Raw genomic sequence first — 16,849 nt, 5'->3', positions numbered from 1 at the left:
GATTTCCTGCATGGCAGGGGGTTGGACTGGATGGCCCTTGTGGTCTCTTCCAACTCTACGATTCTATGATTCTATTTTATAGTCATATAACAAATCTATATATTCATTAGCTGAATATAACACACAGTTTGACAGTGTGTCTAAAAAAGTCCACCAAGACTCCTGGTATGATAAATAAGTCACTAAAATGCCACCACAAGACATTTGTTACAGCAAAAACAGACAACATCTTTATTTCTCTGAAGATGCCAACCACAGATGCTGGTGAAACACCAGGAATAAACTCTTCCAGAACACGGCCACATAGCCTGAAAAAGCTCACGAAAACAACATCCTTATCGTGGTTTGCTTCTAAATCTAACCACGGATAGGACTGTGATGCACTGAGGCTCTCTTAAAGAGGAAAACTGAACAAGATTGGACAACAGCAATGCATCCGGGGGGAAATTTTCTCTCGCTGGGGCCTCATAGACTGTCAAACATGCTGAAACATAACAATCAAAACCAAGTAGCCAGAAGTTCATGTCTTCTTTAAAAAATAGATATTATTTTATGTTTAAACAAAACCAGCAAGACTTGCAGCCTATTAAAAAGATGAATTGCTTCTCCTAGAGGCTTCCAAGATAATAAATTCACCATCGTTGGGCAGCAAAGGGGCAAGTCAGTAACTATGGGGGAGTCCAGGACTGGAAAAAGAGACTTTTGGGGGGCACACATAGCACCAGAACCAGACTTTTCTCACTCTTGAAGCTCTTAAGACTAAACCTGGCTTCCCTCTTTTTGTAATTCTTAAGCTATGCTTTCTAAGGTGAGTAGAAAGAAATATCTAAGACAGAGGAGAACAACTTTATTCCTTTTTTTACTTCCCCTTTTCCTTGAAACCTTCAATCTTACAGGGAAGTTGAAAACAAGATTGCAGTAGCACAAATTTCTGTGAGTATATTCTGTATGAAGTTTATTAATATCAGAGTCCTTTGTTGTTTTTCTTCTCTGTCATTCTCCTGCATCTGTTTCCAGCCTTTACTGTCATTGTGATGTTGCTCTTGTTCGTGCTTAAGAGTGGCAATACCATCATCTTACAAATTTGCCATGTGTTTTAATTACAGCTATGACAGATCTTGTTCATTAAGCATCAACCAAAGTCACATTCAGAGATCCAAAAAGCTCAACTGAGTCTTTTTTTGTTCTTGGCTTATTGTTATAGTTTTATAATTGAGCACACATGTATGTGTCCCATCAATATATATATGCACTTATATGTGACAGCAAATGTTTGCATGTGATGAGCCAGTCTATAGAATCTATTTTGTGAATACTCTACACTCTTACACAACTAAGACTCCCTGGTTCACTCATATGCACTTTCTTCTCCATTTCTCCTTCCCCTCTAGCCAATCATCTTTGTCTCAGATAGAGCAAACAAGAACAAGGATCCGAAAGGTGGTGAGGGGCACAAAAAGGACAAGGAGAAAACACTCTCTGATAAGAAAAAGAAAACTGATAAGGTTTCTGTATTGGTCAGCATGAGGAAAACCATGTGTGCTCTAACTAGCATGTTGAAGTTGCTCAGAAATGACAGTAATCATGCCTCCTCTGACATAATACTTCCCCCCTTGGGATAATTATTGCTGGAATTTAGTATTTAGTATTTATATTAAGTAGAGCAGCAGCATGCCCCAGTGCATCTCAATTTCTGGTAATAAACAGGATACCCTGGTAAGGTTAAAGGACAAGACTTACTTTATTGTTACAAGAAAGAAGAGAGTGAACATAGAGCTGTAAAACTTCTACACTTAACTCCTTAGGAGACATGAGGAGGAGATATGAAGTGACCTTTTCAGGAAATTATCCTGACCAAAGGAGCAGAGAGAGAGAGATAGATAAACAAGACAGGCAATTAAGGAAATTCCTCCCTACTCCTAATTATCAGACACACATAGATGCAATCTTCAGTTCCAACACAGATGCAATCTTCACTTCACAATCTTCCAATAATTATTTCCTGTAGAACATACCAAAATCATATTGGTGTTGCAGCAAAAGCTGGCAGAAACCTAGACTCAAGTCCTATTGGTAGTCTGAACTGGAGTCAAGCTACTCAGTCAATAGGATTTATCTACATGTTAACTCAACATTCAACAATTGATTGAATGGATCTGCTCTAGTTGTGACTGACCAGTAGAATTCAGTCACTAGTCCTCAGTTCACTGGTTTTTCTCAACAAATTTTCATGGAGCTTTGGTTTTGATATGTGCATGGATACATGCATGGAATCTTTTATGGCTGTGTGGGAACTGATGGCCAGAAGGTGGGGGTAAGCTTGTCTGAATAATTAATAATTCCATAATGTAAAGTCATATTTTATGACATCTCACTGTTCTCTTGTGAAACCCTGACTTCTCCTCTAGTTATGGTTTGTTATAAAAACATTTGAGTGTATGTTCTGCTATGACTGTTCAAGGGGACTGTGGCACACCTGAATGGAAGAGTATTGGCTACAGCAAACAGTCAGCTTTTGCATTCTTGCCCTTCTATTCCATGAATGATGGTACTTATTATTCAGCTCAATAGATTACATTCAAAACAAAATTGATGGCATAGGTGGTCACTGTATCTGTAAGGAAGGGGTATTCTCATATTTAGAAAGTGAACGTAGAAATTGTGCCCCTTTTCAACCCAGATTTATGGTTTTACAATTTCGTGATACATTTTATTGATTAAAAATAGTTTGATCCCAGCACACAACAGCAACATTCCAATTTATCAACCAGCATTAAAATGGGCATAAAATACAATCATAATAGAGAGGCAACGATAACTCCTTTTAAAACTTTCTCTGACTCTGACCCACATTATTAGGGGTGCTGAAAATTTCTCAGATGGACCAAGAAGGCAATGACCGAGAGCCATGAAACTTACATGCTATTCCACATATTCATCCCAAAATTTGATGCACTTGGCACATCATTTCTCAAATTTCTTTTCCTTCCTTCCTTCCTTCCTCACACACAAAAAAGATCTGACATCTAATCATTGAAATACTGCTTTGCTGGTGCCACTGTATCATTTGAAAATGCCTTTCGTTTCAAACTCTGTTAAAGATCTGGAAACTGGAAATAGTCAGATGAAAGAAGATCTGATGAGTAAAGGGGGGGGGGGGGTCTATACACTCAAACCCCAGATTTTTCAAAACATCCATTATCTTGCCAGCCCTGTGACCAGGTGCATTGTCCTGCAAAAAGGGAGCACTTCTCTGCAGCTTCCTTAGCTATTTTCCCTTCAGTGCTTCCTTTAATCAGCAAGTTAGAGTAGTATTTTGCATTAACTGTTTGGTCCTTTTGAAGATACTTACCAAAATACTGAGGCTGGGACCTTTCCTGATGGTGTTTGAGTCTTAAATTTCTTAATCCCTGGAGAAGCTGAATGCTGCCAATGCAATGGCAGCATTCAGCTTCCCCAGGGATGAAGAAATTTAAGATCATAGTGATATTACAATATTTCATCAATATTGACTAGTCATTCCAAAAATATTCCTAGATCACTCAAATTTTGTATAATAATCTAGAAGTGACAATAGATGCGTGCTTGGGATAAAAATAATTGAATAATGCTTAGATACAGCCTACATTTGCTATTGTTATATTATCCACCAAACTCAATTTGATGCCCAAGTCATTTGCCATTATTGCACTTTTCTTTCCTAAAAAGAAAATAAAATCCATCTTGTTAGAAGTCATCTTGGCTTCTATGCTTGGCTTCTATGCTTGTGTGCTGCCTTGCAATTTCTGAGGTTTAAGGAGTTAACTGTACTCAAGAATTGATGCAGACTACTAATCAACTGTGCATGTCTTCTCTACTTTTCTATTATTTTCATAAAAAGAAAAGGGAAACTGATAGAGCATTGTTGCAAATCCCATCTCATACATTGCTCAGAAGGCTGAGTGCTCTTTTAGGACCATTTAGTCTCATTATAAGTCTTTCCTTATAACAACATGGATTTTAGGGGGGGGAGGGGGAACAAGAACGACTAGCCTTTAATATAATATAGTACTGTGCAGTTAATATATATATATCCTGCTTTTCTGTACTATAGGGAACTGACCTAGCAATGCACAGATTTGTTTATAGGAACAAAAGAAAGTGCAAATGTTCAAATTTGAAATTTTTGAACTTCTGAAATCTGAATTTTCTGAAAGAACATGCAATGGAGGCAGACTTTTTATTTGTATGCAAGGCCTTCATTATGCTCCGTCCCCTCACATAGTTCTACCCCTGGATTTAGCTAGAAATCATGTGGTCACCAAATATATCAAGTTTTGCAAGAAAGCACTGGGTCAGACAGAAATATAGAGGCAGCCTCTTCTTTCATCTAGAAAACCATATATCAGCAGTTCATTAGAACAATTTCCCCCCTTTTAATCTCTTTGCAGCCTGCACAGAAAGATTCCGATAAGGAGACTGAAGAAGACAAACAGTTCAGAAATATTTTTCGGCAGATTGCTGGAGATGTGAGTACACAACTACTTGGTTCTTGTGTCAGGCCAGCCTTGTTAGAATTTAAATAAATAGATTGTACAAAGACTATATTGCACAAAGACTATATTGCAAGGGAAGGAGCTAGCGAAACCATCTCTGAGTATCCCTTGCCCAAGAAAAACTTATGAAATTCATTGGGTTACCATAAGCAAACAGGCGACATGAAGACACACACATCAAAAACCCATACAGCCTTAAGCCAAGCCAAACTAATTATAGATTCTGAAAGACATGTTTGGAGGGTGCTCCAGATTTATTCTGCACTTATCCTCCATCAAACACATGTTTTTTTAGGGAGAGTCCAGATGATGGCATCTTCCATTTGTGAAGCTCCCATATTTTTCTCACCATTTTCTCTGTCTTTTTTCTTATAAAATATGTTAAGGAGGGAAAGATGGAATAACCACACAATATGTTTATTGATGCTGCTACGAACTTAATATATGGAAGCACTTGATGTCTATATCCTACTAGTTACATGCAGGACTGAGCAAAAATGGGCACCCAAGATTTCTATTTCAGACTGAGGAGGAGATTTTATTGTCTGTTCTCTTTGTTTCAAGGAAAACAAAGCATTCAGGTCTCAGATCCACCACCCCAGTAAATTATAGGCTACCCAGTGTTGCATGAAACAACAGATCAGTATGCGTGTTAATGTACATGCATCTTCAGGTCTCCTGTCAACTTACAGTGACCCCATGAATTTCGCAAGGTTTTATTAGGCAAGAATTAGCCAGAGGCAATTTGCCATTGTCTTCCTCTGAAATATAGCCTACAGCACCAGGGATTCCTTGGCAGTCTCCCATCCAAGCACTAACCAGGGCTGACTCTGCTTAACTTCCAAGATCAGACAGGATCTTGAGCCTTTAGTGTATTTAAGCCCTCTCAGTGAGCTGTGGGTGGAAAATGGACTGGCATCAGCCCTGGAGAAATAGGCTTTTGGTGTGATGCTGCCAAAGGTTGCCCTGAGATCTTTGGATATAGGCAAGATATAATATTTACTAAATAAATAATACTGAAAGCCCAAGGTATTGCTGCCATAGGAACCCCCCCAACCATGCTTTTCTCAGCTGGCAGCATTTTGGGAAAGGAGCCAAGCAATAAATATTTTCACTACAAACTAGTCAGCTGCTATTTTTGACTTCTCGAATGCAGTGCCCAACTATTCTTAAAGGAGCAGCTTAGCTTCCAAATATATTTGTACTTATTTGTACTTGTACGTGTTACAGCTCTCAGACTAAATTGATTTTTTAATGGTTTAGACATAGTTGGACTTGTTTACCTTCTTAAAAACAAAAACAAAACATGACTACTCTTAAAGAAACCAAAATAATATATTGGGACAAACTTCCACCTATCTGGCCGAACTACCCCAGTTTTTAAATCATATTAAAACTGAGGGTGTTAGTTCTAAAATCTTTTAAACTTGATTTCCTGAATGCACCATGTATCCCTAATGATCAATGCTCATTGCAGCACTATTCTTTGAATTAGTGTAGAATTATATATTGGTATACTGGAGAACCAATATGCTATAGTGGTCTGAGTGTTGGACTACGACACTGAAGATCAGGGTTCAATACCATGTTCGGCCATAGAAACCGATTAGGTGATCTTGGGAAAGTCACACACTCTCAGCCCCAGAAAACTCCATGATAGGATCACCTTTGACTCACCATAAGTCAGAAATGACTTGAAGGCACACTGCACCAAATATTTTGAGCTGATATATTGTGATTTTTGTTGGTATATTGAACTGGCATAACATTACATAGAATTCATACAGAATTATGTAATTTTTCTGTTATGAATTTGAAGAATGCTGGATATGCCAGCCTGGTTCATCACATATTCAGTTCCTCCCAAACTACCCAGCACATTCTGTTCTGCTTTTATATTAAATCATATAGCAAACTAGAAAAATTGGAGCACCAGTCATTTGGAGACACATAGCCACAAGGATGCTTTCCCAATATCACATCATTTTTCCAATGCTGCTTCCAGTACTTCTGATTTTATGTTCAGGGGGTCTGAGACTCCTGTGTGGACATGTTCTCAGAATACGATTCAAACTGGTTTCAGTTCTCCCCTGTTGCATTGCATCACACTATGTGGGTCTGTCCCAAACACAACATTAATTGTTGTGCTAGAAAGTGATAGTTAAACACTTACATAACATTCCTTTATCTGTGAACAGTCATGCTTTGAAAAGAGATGAAATACATCTTGATTGAGCCAGCACAGTATAGTGGTTTGAGTGCTGAATTAGGACTCCAGGAACATGGGTCTGAATCCCCACTTGGCCATGGAAACCCACCTTGGCCAAATGGCACTCTCTCAGCCTCAGAGGAAGGCATAGGCAAACTTCCTCTGAACAAATCTTGAAAGGAAAAACCCTGTGATAGGTTCACCTTAGGGTCACCTTGAGTGGAAATTGACTTGAAGGCACATGACAGCAGACATCTTGATTAGAAATGTAATTCTTAGCAACTTTTGCCCGTTAGGTGACTTTACCATCGTCATGACCTATTCTTCCTTTGCTTTATAGGACATGGAGATCAGTGCTGATGAACTCAGGAATGTTCTCAACAATGTTCTGAAAAAGCGTAAGTGTGATATCCCATTTATTCTTCCATGGTGCCTTTAAAAACATTTATTATTTATTTAATGTATTTGTGTATCGCCACCCAACCCACAAGTGCTCCTGAGGCCATGAACAAATTCTTTAAAAATTAAAACTTTTAAAAAACACATTATAGTAAAATACTTTGAAGCAGTCTAAAATCAGTCCTAGAATCTAATTTTGAAACAGTTAAAACAGCGATTTCAAATACTGTACTGAATGCCATGCAGAACAGCACTGTCTGGGCTGCCTGCAGAAGCTTAAGAGAGATTGGACCAGCCTAACAGATTTGGGTAGGCAATTCCACAGTTGGGGCACTGCTACAGAGACAGCCCTGTTACATGTACATACCAACCTAACTTCACGAGGACAACAGGCAGTGGCGCCCCACCCCTGGTGTCACCCAGTGCAGGGGGCCTACCGGGATGGTAGCCAAAAGGGGGCACTTGGCCCCCTCCCTCACTGCGGTGGCAGAGGTCTCTGCATGAATCACCTATTCTGTCGTTTTTGTTGTTGTGTACATTCAAGTCATTTCCACCTTATGGTGACCCTAAGGTGATCCTATCATGGGGTTTTCTTGGCATGATTTGTTGAGAGGAGGTTTAACACACACCCCCCACCCCAGTAAGGATTTTTATGCATTTAAAAAGAATAATGAGTATTCAGCACCAAGAACAATTGCATAGTACGCAACTTTAATTGCATGCTCTGAAAATTCTATAAGGCTCTATAAAACTGTTCTGGGCTCTGCAGGGCAAGGCATGGATCAATGTTTGAAAATGATTTTTTAAAAATGTGTTAGCTGGGAGGTACATTTGGTTTTAAATTTTGAATGATCTGTGCAATATTTTGAAAATTAAATAATATGTTATGTAATTGAAATAATTTATTTCAGACAAGGAGCTGAAGACAGAAGGGTTTGCACTAGAATCTTGCCGCAGTATGATTGCCTTAATGGATGTATCCTTCTCAAGTTATGTACATCATAATTCAAGTCATACATATATATTAGTGCTCTCATAAAGGACTGGAACTCATGCAACCCTCAGATATTCAACTGTAGTCCCCAACATCCCTCACCATTGGTTATATTGGCTAGGTAAGATGAGAACTGCAGGCCAAAATATTTGCAGGACTCAATGACTCCCATTTGTTGTTGTGTGCCTTCACATTATTTTTGGCTCATGGTGCCCCTGAGGCAAACCTATCATAGGGTTTTCTGAGGCTGAGAGTGTGTGACATTCCCAAGGTTACCCAGTTATGTTCTACATTTCTGACTTATAGTGACTCTATCATGGGGTTTTCAGCTTTACAAAACTTGCTTCTTCAATTGTTGCACAATGTGAGGTATTTTACTGTATTTTTAATTTCTATCTCACCTTTCTTTTAATATAGAACCCAAAGTCATTTATATTAGTAGGGCCTTATCCTGAGGTCTCTGATGAAAGATGACCTTTATAGTATCTTTCTCAATATTCTCTTTAATACTCCAATATATTTGTGTATTGGTAAATTGATAGAACCCCATCATATAAACATAACCACCAGTAAAACAACTGCAAAACCAAAAAGTGGTCCCACTCAGTAGTTAAGTAGCAGTTTTAATGAAGATCTTAAATTTTTGGAGGTTTTTTTTTTTAAACTAAACCTCTTCTCCATTCCTTAAACTGAATGCTAGTTTTACCCATTGTATTTCAAGAAAATATTGAACTGAACACCAAAATCACAGACAGATGGTTCTGGGAAAATAAACCTTGAAGAGTTTCGACACCTTTGGAACAAGATTAAAAGCTGGCAGGTATTTTCCATGTATAACAAAATTCTGATGTGCTTTCAGATAAAGCAACTCCTGCTCCATGTACTCTATTCATGTGTAGAGTTTCTCTTAAAAGCTTACTAGATACCATCACTATCCTGAAATCACAGTGATTTCCCTTTCACTTTTTATAAATCCCATTAAGGTTCTAAACCTTATTTAAACCCTATTCACACCATGTAGTGAGTCCTGATATTCATGTCACCACTTGAGTATGGTTTCTGCAATTTCATGGTTGGACCACTTCCCACCACAGTCATATCTGAATGGCAGAGCGGTATCAAAAGCACAATAAAATATTTCCTGTCATGCCTAAAGTACATATGATTTTATCACAAGAACTGCTCCATAGATAATTCTGGTCTTCACAGTTTAATAAGTGGTTTGACTAGACCAAGACCCATATTGCTATCAATGGAAGTGCAATTCCTGTTAGCTAAGAAGTCCAACCTAATTGTAACAATACTATCAGGTTATACAAACAATTTTTGACATTGTGTGGCCTACAAAACAATAGACCATTTTCAATATTTCCTGTAGGGTCAGGGCCATCTGCTATAGTGGATATTTCTGAAACAGTTTTCCTCCTTGCTGGTAGCATTCCTACAAAACTAAACCCATAATTTCCACTGTTCTTTTCCAGAAAATTTTCAAACACTATGACACTGATCAGTCAGGAACCATTAACAGCTATGAGATGCGTAATGCAGTGAAAGATGCAGGTATTGTATGGTGCTTGTTGTTCTATATTCTTTGGACATAATCTTTGCCAATGTATTCTTTTGCTTTCTTTCTGATAGATCTTCTGTGAAAATTATACAGTATTACAATATTAGCAAGAGAGAAAATGGAAATAAAATTAAACTTGGTATATTAAACTTTGTCCTAGACAAAGGAACTGTTAAATGGATCTGTAATTGGTTGACCGGCCGAACCCAAAGGGTGCTCAACAATGGCTCCTTTTCATCCTGGAGAGAAGTGACCAGTGGGGTCCCACAGGGCTCTGTCCTGGGCCCAGTGCTATTCAACATCTTTATCAATGACCTGGATGACAGAATTGGGAGCATACTTATCAAATTTGCAGATGACACCAAATTAGGGGGAATAGCTAATACCCCAGAGGACAGGATCAAGATTCAAAATGACCTGAATAGACTAGAAAGCTGGGCCAAAGCTAATAAAATGAAATTCAACACAGACAAATGTAAGGTATTGCACTTAGGGCGGAAAAATAAAATGCACAGATATAGAATGGGTGACACCTGGCTGAATGAAACTACGTGTGAAAGGGATCTAGGAGTCCAAGTAGACCACAAGTTGAACATGAGTCAACAGTGTGATGCGGCAGCTAAAAAGGCCAATGCTATTTTAGGCTGCATCAATAGAAGTATAGTGTCTAGATCAAAAGAAGTAATAGTGCCACTGTATTCTGCTTTGGTCAGGCCCCACCTAGAATATTGTGTCCAGTTCTGGGCGCCACAATTCAAAAAGGACATTGAGAAACTGGAGCGTGTCCAAAGGAGGGCGACAAAAATGGTGAAGGGTCTGGAAACCATGCCCTATGAGGAACGACTTAGGGAGCTGGGGATGTTTAGCCTGGAGAAAAGAAGGTTAAGAGGTGATATGATAGCCCTGTTTAAATATTTGAAAGGATGTCATATTGAGGAGGGAGCAAGCTTGTTTTCTGCTGCTCCAGAGAACAGGACCCGGAACAATGGATGCAAGCTACAGGAAAAGAGATTCCACCTGAACATTAGGAGGAACTTCCTGACAGTAAGGGCTGTTCGACAGTGGAATGCACTTCCTCGGAAGGTGATAGAGTCTCCTTCCTTGGAGGTCTTTAAACAGAGGCTGGATGGCCATCTGTCAGGGATGCTTTGATTTGGATTTCCTGCATGGCAGGGGGTTGGACTGGAAGGCCCTTGTGGTCTCTTCCAACTCTAAGATTCTATGATTCTATGATTCTATGATTCTATGTTTTATTTTGGTTTTTCCATCAGGATTTCAGCTGAATAACCAATTGTATGACATCATTACAATGCGGTATGCTGACAGAAATATGAATATTGAGTTTGACAGCTTTATCTGCTGCTTTGTCAGGCTAGAAGGAATGTTCCGTGAGTATATTTATTTTATCTGGCTCAAAATATTCAGTTATTCCACTCAAGAATCCTCACCACATAATAACGCCCTACCAGCAACAACAGCAAAAAAAGCCCTACTGGACTGAAGACAGTGTTAACAATGAACAGCAAAAGAGCAGGGTCTCAACAACTATTACATGCACACAAGTACATCACATAAACAAGACAAATATCAATAAATATATTTATGACAATTATGAAACAGAGAAATGAAAATATCTAAAGAATTAAATAAAATGTCAAATATACAATATGAAAAATGACTTGCAATGTAGCTAAGGGTAACAATACTTACAGTATATGACAAGACAATACCAAAATTTATCTAAATACATAGCATAAACATATCAAAAGACATTGTGTCAAATGAACATGAGTGCAAAATAAATGGGTTATATCATAGCTAATTTATATTATGAACTTAATCTGTATCACCCTTTGAAAAATTATATGGTCGGTATATTGATGGCATAGTCATTTTTTCTCAGGTATCTTTAGTAAACCAGTATTTTGAATGGACAAAAAATTGTCCAATTTTCTTACAACTTTCGTTAAAGAAATTGCTTTTTGGGGTGTTCTGATTTTTATCAATAATTCTTGCATTGGTGTTCAAAATTACTATGAGCATACCTACAGAAATTCAGTCCTTTAACTCTTTATATATTTTCATTTCTCAATTTTTCATAATTGTTACAAATATCACATTCATTTTGTTGTCTTGTTTTTGTGATAAGTCTTGTGTGCTTCTTGTAAATGTTGACAATAAGACCCAATTCTTTTCACCATGACCAGTGCTAGCAGCATAGGCCTTACAACTTTCGTTAAGTCATCTCAAAGATCCCTGTGCCTGAGCTGAAGTCCTTTTTTCTCTTGCTTCGTGCCCATAAATTCATTAGCATGCCAGTGAACAGAATAGGAAAGTTTTCTGGACCATTTCCAGCTGTCTTCTGGTCACTGGAGAACAGTGGTCTCTGTGTTCTGATACTGATATCAGACCAATCCAACCATTCCACAACCGAGTCTGTAAACATCTGAAGACATTACTAATTGCCACCATTTAAAAAATGACTAATTATTTGAAGTGCCCCATAATTTAAATGTTCCCATATCTATGCCAATTCATACCTAATACCTATGGGCATCAGCATAAGGTCGTGGTTTGAGCACTGGACTAAAGCTCTGGGAGACCAGGGTTTAAATAGTGACTCAACTACAGAAACCTATTGGGTGAACTTCGGCAAGTAATACTTTGTCAACCTGAGTAATTCTATGCACTGGTGTCTTGACAGCTTCAAAATAAGACATCTGGCAGGATTTCCCAATCTTACCAGTGCAAGTTGTCACCAATGTTGATGAATTTCTGGTTCACCATCCTTCCCCAAAATGGTGTGCTACAGAACTGTTTGGTTAGGATTCCCATCATTCCTAGCCAGCACAAACTGTCATGCTGGATGCAGACAATGGAGTTGTAGTCCAAAACAACTTAAGCCTACCAGGTTAATAAAATTTGTATAACACTGTTTAACAGGAGTTAAGGCAACTGGTGTTTGCTCCCTGAATTTGAGTGGCAAAGGTGGAAATTTTGGAAGTCCCAGCACTTAGGTTTGGCTTACTGGTCAGAATGCTCAGTATTTTGCCTAGAGTGATTTTTGATATACTTTTTTTCCTTCACGCTCCTTTAGGTGCATTTAATGCCTTTGATAAAGATGGAGATGGTATTATTAAACTGAATGTCTTAGAGGTAATCACTTTTACTCCGGCACATTTCTTTATTAAATAAAACCTTATTCTGTAGCTTTAGATACTTTAATGGTGGTGAGGGCCATCAGTGGCTACTAGCCGGGGCTCACCTCCATCATATGTCTATCAGTGGCCAGGAAAAACAAGACACAAGATAGCATTGCTCTCATGTCTTACTGGCTGGCCACTGTGTGAGGAGAATGCTAGTCTTATATTGGTCTTTGGTCTGATCCACCATGGCTTGCTTGTATTTTGATTTACCATGCAGCTGTCTCTCATCCTAACAGAGAAACAGGCAAAAAGAATGTAACATTTCAAGAGCTAATTGGTTTTAGGGCTACTTCTCATGATGAAAATAAGTGATATGCATAATGCTATTTTAAGGAAGCCACGGCTTTTGCTTAAAAGCTGATGTATGTGGCTAATGGTCTGGAAATAGAGGAACCAAGCACATGAATAATCTGCTTCCCTGCTATGGGTGAACAGTTTCTGGGGAATTTTATCTCCAGCAGAGAGCCTTCAGTTTCACAGCAAGTGGACAAATGCAAAGTCATGTGGATGGAAGTCTACTACACACTCAAACATCTTTCTTTTCTTCTTCTGCCCCCACAGCCACCACTAAACGTGTTCTGTAGGATCTTCCAATCCTCCAGAGCATTACACCACGCCTTACTGTGGTTTGCCCTTGTTTTCATGAGTAAAGAAACAAAGTTCTCATCCTTTCAGTGCATGTTTATCCATGAAATGTGAGCACTTCTGATAATTCTGTGGGTATGGGTGCAAAGCTGGAAAGAGAGGACTTCCAATTTAGCTAATACAAGGGAGTGTCATCTTGCATATATATATCTTTCTGTGTTCTCAAGAGCAGTGTTTCACAACCCTAGAGGTTCTTAGTTAGGCCTTGGTTTCTTTAAATATTGGAATGGTACCAGGATTTCAAACTGACCCTCTGTATATTTATTTATTAAGAAATTCCATAATTTTCTAAAGTGCTAGTTCTAGATAAATCCAAAACAGAATTGTAGACTTGGGAAGATTGCGTGGGGAGCCATATTTTGCCTGCACTTTTAGATATATCTATTGCCACTTAACACTGCTTTTCTCTCTCCTTCCAGTGGTTGCAGCTCACCATGTATGCCTGAAGGCCACACTTGTGTTCTTACCATTACTTATCCTCTTCTCACAATGAGGCCCAGATTTCTGTCAAAAAGAAGCCTGCCATTATTGAGTTGCAGAATCTTTTATATATGTATTTCCTCTGACAGCTATAAGGGGAATACAGTTTGTGTACAAACAAAAAGTGATATCTATCTCCCTTTACCAGATAAGATTTGTGAATCTAAAGTCTACTTTTCTCACTTATTGATAACTGACATTGACAGTACCATATGTTCCACATAGAAAAAGATAACTGCTACCATTGCACTGGGAAGGACAGGTTGCTTACCTGTAACAGTATTTCTTCGAGTGGTCATCTGCGAATACATACAAATGGGTTTTACTGCGCCTGCGCAGTGCTGTTCGGAAACTTCTGGAATCACTGGGCAAAGTTTACTTTGCAACATATAGAAACTTTTTGGCGGTAACTCCGCCCACCCGTTATAAGGCCCCTGCCTTCCAGCTCTTTTCCCCAGTTCCGCAATTTTTCCGCCAAGCAGGCGATGGAAAGAGCCAATAAGAGCAGGACACTGAGGGGATGGACGGGTGGGATTTGTATGTATTCGCAGATGACCACTCGAAGAAATACTGTTACAGGTAAGCAACCTGTCCTTCTTCTTCGTGGTCTCTGCGAATCATACAAATGGGTTTACACTGAGAAGCTTAGGTAAGCGGCGGAGGGAGTGTCCTGAAACCAAAGCTATGGTAAACCAAAGGTATATTTATTGCAACAATAAACACCTTGAACCATAAAGAGAGTCAGTCTTTTTGTTCATGCACAAACCAAACATAGCAATAACACTGCAAAACCTGAGAAGGGAATAACGGGTCATGCAAGACCAGTCCCATTGAAATTGTGCAAACCAACATTCAGCAAAATGTAAACAGTGGCATATGTACATAAGTGGTAAAACACAAACCCTCAGTAGTGCAATCAATGCAACCCTGAAACCAACACAGTCCTCCCGAAAACTGCGTCTCGGATGGCTCTGGTGTCCAGCCTATAGTGCTTTATAAAAGTCAATGGCTGGGACCAGACAGCAGCCTTGCAGACATCCTCCAAGGGAATGCCCGACAGGAATGCAGAGGATGCCGACACTGCTCTCGTGGAATGGGACCGAACCCTGCCAGGGAGAGGTTTACCCAACAGTTCATAGCAGAGGTGGATGGTACCAGCCACCCATTTGGAAAACCTCTGCGCAGACACGGGCAACCCCTTTTTCGGTTCCGAGTAGCATTGGAAAAGTCTCTCGGACCGACTGGAGGCAGCAGTTCTGTCCAGGTAAAATGCCAGCGCTCTCCTGACATCCAGAGAGTGCAGGCTTCGCTCCGCATCCGAAGTCGGATTGGAAGCGAGGGTAGGCAACACAATGTCTTGGGACACGTGGAAAGCAGACACCACCTTAGGCAAGAAAGTAATGTCTGTCCGAAGAACCACCTTGTCCTTATGAAACCTAAGGAAGGGCTGGTCCCTTCGTAAGGCACAGAGTTCGCCCGCACGGCGGGCAGAGGTGATGGCCGCAAGAAAAGCGGTTTTCCAAGTCAATAGTCTCAAGTCCGCTGTGGCCATTGGTTCAAAGGGCTTGGACTGGAGTGCGGACAGTACCGCCTCCAAGCTCCAAGCCGGCGCCGGTACCGACACGGGAGGGTGCAAGTTGGCACATCCCCTAAGGAACCCTTTCACCAAGGGATCCTTGAAGAAGGAAGCCCTCCCCCCGAAATGGTACTTGGCACAAATGGCAGACAAATAGCACTTAATGGATGCGAGGCACAGCCCCTCATCCAAAAGTGCCATCAAAAACTCCAGCAGCACTGGAGTGGACACCTGAGCAGGAGACAAGCCCTTTTGGTCAAGGGAAAGGGTAAACCTCCTCCACTTCAGGGTGTAGGACCGCTGGGTGGAAGGTCTTCTCGCAGCCAGGATCACCGTCCTCACCGCCTCAGGTAGGGCGGCTAGGGCTGTATCCTCCAGGCCACCAGCGGTAGGCTCTCGATGTCTGGATGGAGAATCCGTCCGTCCTGGATCGACAGCAGGTCCGGGCGGGGATTGAGGCGGAGGCAGCATCTCCTGGAGAGATGGAGAAGGGATGCGAACCAAGGCTGTCTTGGCCACCACGGGGTGATTAGGATCGCATGCGAACGGTCTGATGCCATCTTGGACACCACCCTGATGATGAGAGGGAACAGAGGGAAGGCGTAGAGGAGCTCTCCCGTCCAGAGGAAGGCGAACGCATCTCCGAGGGATCCGTCCATTCGCTTCCTGGAGCAGAACTGGGGACAGTGGCTGTTCCATCTGGTCGCGAAGAGGTCGATCCGGGATGGAGCCTCCATTCGTGGCACACCGACGGAGATCTGCTGAGGCGATCTGCCAACTCGTTGTCCTCTCCGGGAAGATGAATCGCCTGGAGGAGGATCTGTCTCTGGATGCACCAATCCCAAATGCGCAGAGTGAGGTCGAGCAGGGTTCTGGACCTGGTGCCTCCCTGTTTGTTGATGTAGTACATCACGGTGGTGTTGTCCGTCCTCAGGAGGACCACCTTGCCTGCAACAGCGGATTCGAATGCCCTCAGTGCCTTTTCTACCACCAGCATCTCCAAAGCGTTGATGTGGAGGAGCTTGTCCTGGGCTGACCACTTGTCCTTGACGACCAGGTCGAGCAGGTGAGCGCCCCAACCTTCTAGGGAAGCATCTGTTGTCAGAGTTAGTTGGGGCTGAGGCTGAAGGAAAGGCATTCCGATGCACACGTTGCGGCAGTCCAACCACCATCTGAGAGAAGCCGCCACAGGTCTCGGTACCGTGAGCCACTTGGACGGGGGGTCCTCCATCAGGGAG

General features: G+C 40.8%; 1 protein-coding gene across 1 annotated transcript in view; it reads left to right on the top strand.

The window, feature by feature from the left end:
• The window catches only part of CAPN3 (calpain 3), a 39,807-nt gene extending 23,478 nt beyond the window's left edge, over nt 1–16,329 (top strand). Inside the window, exons 14-23 of the mRNA XM_089521883.1 lie at nt 897–933; nt 1,392–1,505; nt 4,431–4,508; nt 7,085–7,142; nt 8,055–8,119; nt 8,889–8,957; nt 9,619–9,697; nt 10,976–11,092; nt 12,802–12,860; nt 13,975–16,329. Of these exons, the coding sequence (XP_089378009.1) occupies nt 897–933; nt 1,392–1,505; nt 4,431–4,508; nt 7,085–7,142; nt 8,055–8,119; nt 8,889–8,957; nt 9,619–9,697; nt 10,976–11,092; nt 12,802–12,860; nt 13,975–14,001 (703 nt within the window). The 3' untranslated portion in view covers nt 14,002–16,329. The remainder of the gene's footprint in view (nt 1–896; nt 934–1,391; nt 1,506–4,430; nt 4,509–7,084; nt 7,143–8,054; nt 8,120–8,888; nt 8,958–9,618; nt 9,698–10,975; nt 11,093–12,801; nt 12,861–13,974) is intronic.
• Nucleotides 16,330–16,849: the final 520 nt, after the last annotated feature.

This window comes from Sceloporus occidentalis, unplaced genomic scaffold, assembly GCF_023333645.1.
Source record: "Sceloporus occidentalis isolate IW3139 unplaced genomic scaffold, rSceOcc1.0.p SCAF_4, whole genome shotgun sequence".
Classification (NCBI taxonomy): Eukaryota; Metazoa; Chordata; class Lepidosauria; order Squamata; family Phrynosomatidae; genus Sceloporus; species Sceloporus occidentalis.
Note: the sequence above shows the minus strand (reverse complement) of the source record. Positions and strands in the feature narration are given on the sequence as shown.